Source organism: Crocuta crocuta, unplaced genomic scaffold (genome assembly GCF_008692635.1).
Source record: "Crocuta crocuta isolate KB4526 unplaced genomic scaffold, BGI_CrCroc_1.0 scaffold197, whole genome shotgun sequence".
In the NCBI taxonomy this organism is placed as follows: domain Eukaryota; kingdom Metazoa; phylum Chordata; class Mammalia; order Carnivora; family Hyaenidae; genus Crocuta; species Crocuta crocuta.
The window spans coordinates 7,382,655-7,385,205 of record NW_027532002.1 but is presented as its reverse complement, the minus strand read 5'-3'; the positions used below and the strand labels follow the sequence as shown (position 1 = coordinate 7,385,205).

At 44.7% G+C, this 2,551-nt stretch overlaps 1 protein-coding gene across 1 annotated transcript in view; it reads right to left on the bottom strand.

Annotated features, from left to right (window-relative positions):
* Positions 1 to 21: 21 nt before the first annotated feature.
* The window catches only part of CPVL (carboxypeptidase vitellogenic like), a 117,639-nt gene continuing 115,109 nt past the window's right edge, over positions 22 to 2,551 (bottom strand). Inside the window, exon 12 of the mRNA XM_077775428.1 lies at positions 22 to 126. Within this exon, the coding sequence (XP_077631554.1) occupies positions 22 to 126 (105 nt within the window). The remainder of the gene's footprint in view (positions 127 to 2,551) is intronic.

The following is a 2,551-nucleotide window of genomic DNA, read 5'->3' as shown; positions in this document are numbered from 1 at the left end:
TAGTTTCTTATAGGAAAGCCATCAATAAGGATCCCATCCTCTCTCAAAAACAAACCGGTTGATCATGTCAAAAGATCTCAGAGGCTGGTCATAGGGTAAAATGTGTCCTCCACCTCGAACAATTACCTTAGAGAAGAAAAATAAAAGTTAAAAGTTAGAGAAATGGATATTCTACATGAAGGGAAAGTTTTAGTTCAGATTAAAATATTTTAAAACTTACATGAAATATGGAACATATGCTATCAATCCATGCCTTCGGGTATGCTGATTGTCTTAGATTTGATAGCTTTAATAACAGATATGTTAAGGTAAGATAAGGCTTACAAGTTGTGTGGTTAGCTAATTTAACACAAAGTTGCGTTCATCTTTCACATGTACAAAACATGAAAATTGTCTTCTTCCTCTTGGGGGGGAGCCATCTGCTACTCCATGGTCTGTTATTCTTATCTGGTGAGGCCCCTGAGGTGGGAAGACCTACCCCGGTGCCAGCTCAGCCCATAATTGGGTAGAGAGACGTACCCAATCCCCCCTTTCAGTCCACTGACCCACGTGGCCCTCACACTGCACTCCCCCTGGCGTCTCAGCATTTGCCATTACTACAGGGGATATTTGGATTCTTCGAAAAATTAAAATGACAACAAACAGAAGTCTTTGACTCCTGAAATTTTAATTTTTTTAAATGTTTTGGATTTATTTTTGAGAGTCAGAGAGAGACAGGACGAGCAGGGAAGGGTCAGAAAGAGATACAGAATCCAAAGACAGGCTCCAGGCTCTGAGCTAGCTGTCAGCACAGAGCTTGACGCAGGGCTCGAACCCATGAACCGTGAGATCATGACCTGAGCCGAAATCAGACACTTAACAGACTGAGTCACCCATGCTCCCCTCCTGAAATTTTAGAAGGCCATCTTTTTGAGTAGCACAGAGTGAGAATATTCTTTTTCCCCAACATCGTATTATGAAAACTCTTCAAACATACAGCAAATCTGAAAGACTTTCATAGACTTACCACCTAGATTCTCTCATTAACACCCATGGTACTCATTTTCTCACACTGTCCACCTATTACTCCATCTTTTCTTTTTTGACCCCTTTCAAAGTAAAATACAGTTATCAGTACACTCCCCCCAGACTTTATGTAAAATTAACACACCGTGAAATGCACTTGGGTTTAGTGCAGACTCACTGAGTTTGGACAGCAGTGGATACCTACTGGATAGGATACACCTAACAAGATGTATAATGCATTCTTAAACACCTATAGTTAAGGTGAATTCGGACTCTAGTGCTAGGTGCCATACTAATTTAAAACAGGGGGTTGGGGGTAGGGGTACTGGTCTCTGTACTCGGAAACCCTCTGAGCTCAGCAAATGTCCCAAATAGAGGACAAAGAGAGGTCTTCATGATTCAGTACCCAAAGGGAAAGGACTGACAGTGAGCATTGGTAGGCCCTCCTGTAAGAGAAGTCAGCGTAGCCTGAGATAGTCTACGGCACATTTGGAAAACGGACAGCGTTAGGAGTGGATGGAGTGAGTGAACACAAGCAGTAAAGGGATCACGTTCAGTACATTCTAGCTGCAAAGTCACAATCGGCAAGTAAGGACCGCTTTGACAAGGTCCTTCATAGCTCGTTTTATCTGCCTCAATCAGAAGGGGACCGAGGCAGAAAAAAGTACAAATATATTTACATAGCACATTTATTATATTAAAAATCCACCCCCACCTCCCAGCATCTTGCAACCCCGCCATGAGGCCAGTGGGATCAACGTTATTAGATGAGTTTTGCTTTGAGGCTCACAGCTGTGCAAGCTGGGCGTAGAGACCACGATTCACACCAGCCTCGGTGACTGAGTAGCCAAGAGAATGAGCTGGAACCTGGCTTCTGATGCAAACACAAGTGTTTTTATTCAAGTCATAGTATTTGTACAATCATTCTCTACATTTGAGCCAGCCTTTACAGCTTAGTCACAGAACATTCCATCCCCCTCTCAACAGGTAAGGGAAGCAGACCGCCATTGTAGATGTGAGATAGGACTTAACCCTCACATGCAATTGGAAACACCTGCCTCATGCAACACCCCGTCAATGGTCATTCGTGCCTTGCTGCAGTGACAGTGGAGCCCATCTACCATTTGCATTCGAGCTCGCATCTGGAAACCCAACATGTCTCACTTTGTCACAGACTGAAAGCAAACATAGGTGTGACATGAGCCCCTGTATGTGACTCTGGAGGAAAACTTTTGCTGTCCCTACAATCCCAGGCCAGAATTCTCTTCCTGTACATTCCCATCCAAATCTCCAGCCTTGGCAGGAATCTGACGAGTGATTCTGTGCAACTTCGGCTCAGCTGAGGACACTTAACAAAGTCATGTTTGTGACAAACCCCAGCTGCTGCTTCAACTGGAAATGAATTTGGCAGCAATGGTCCGGAACAGTGGTACGCTGAATCCAAGAGCCAAAAGGTCAGTCGGCTTCCAGGACCAGAGCTGCAGCTAATGGTGGAGGGGGAGGCGGGGCTGTGTGTGTGTTTAGGGGGGAGGGGGACACAGTACCT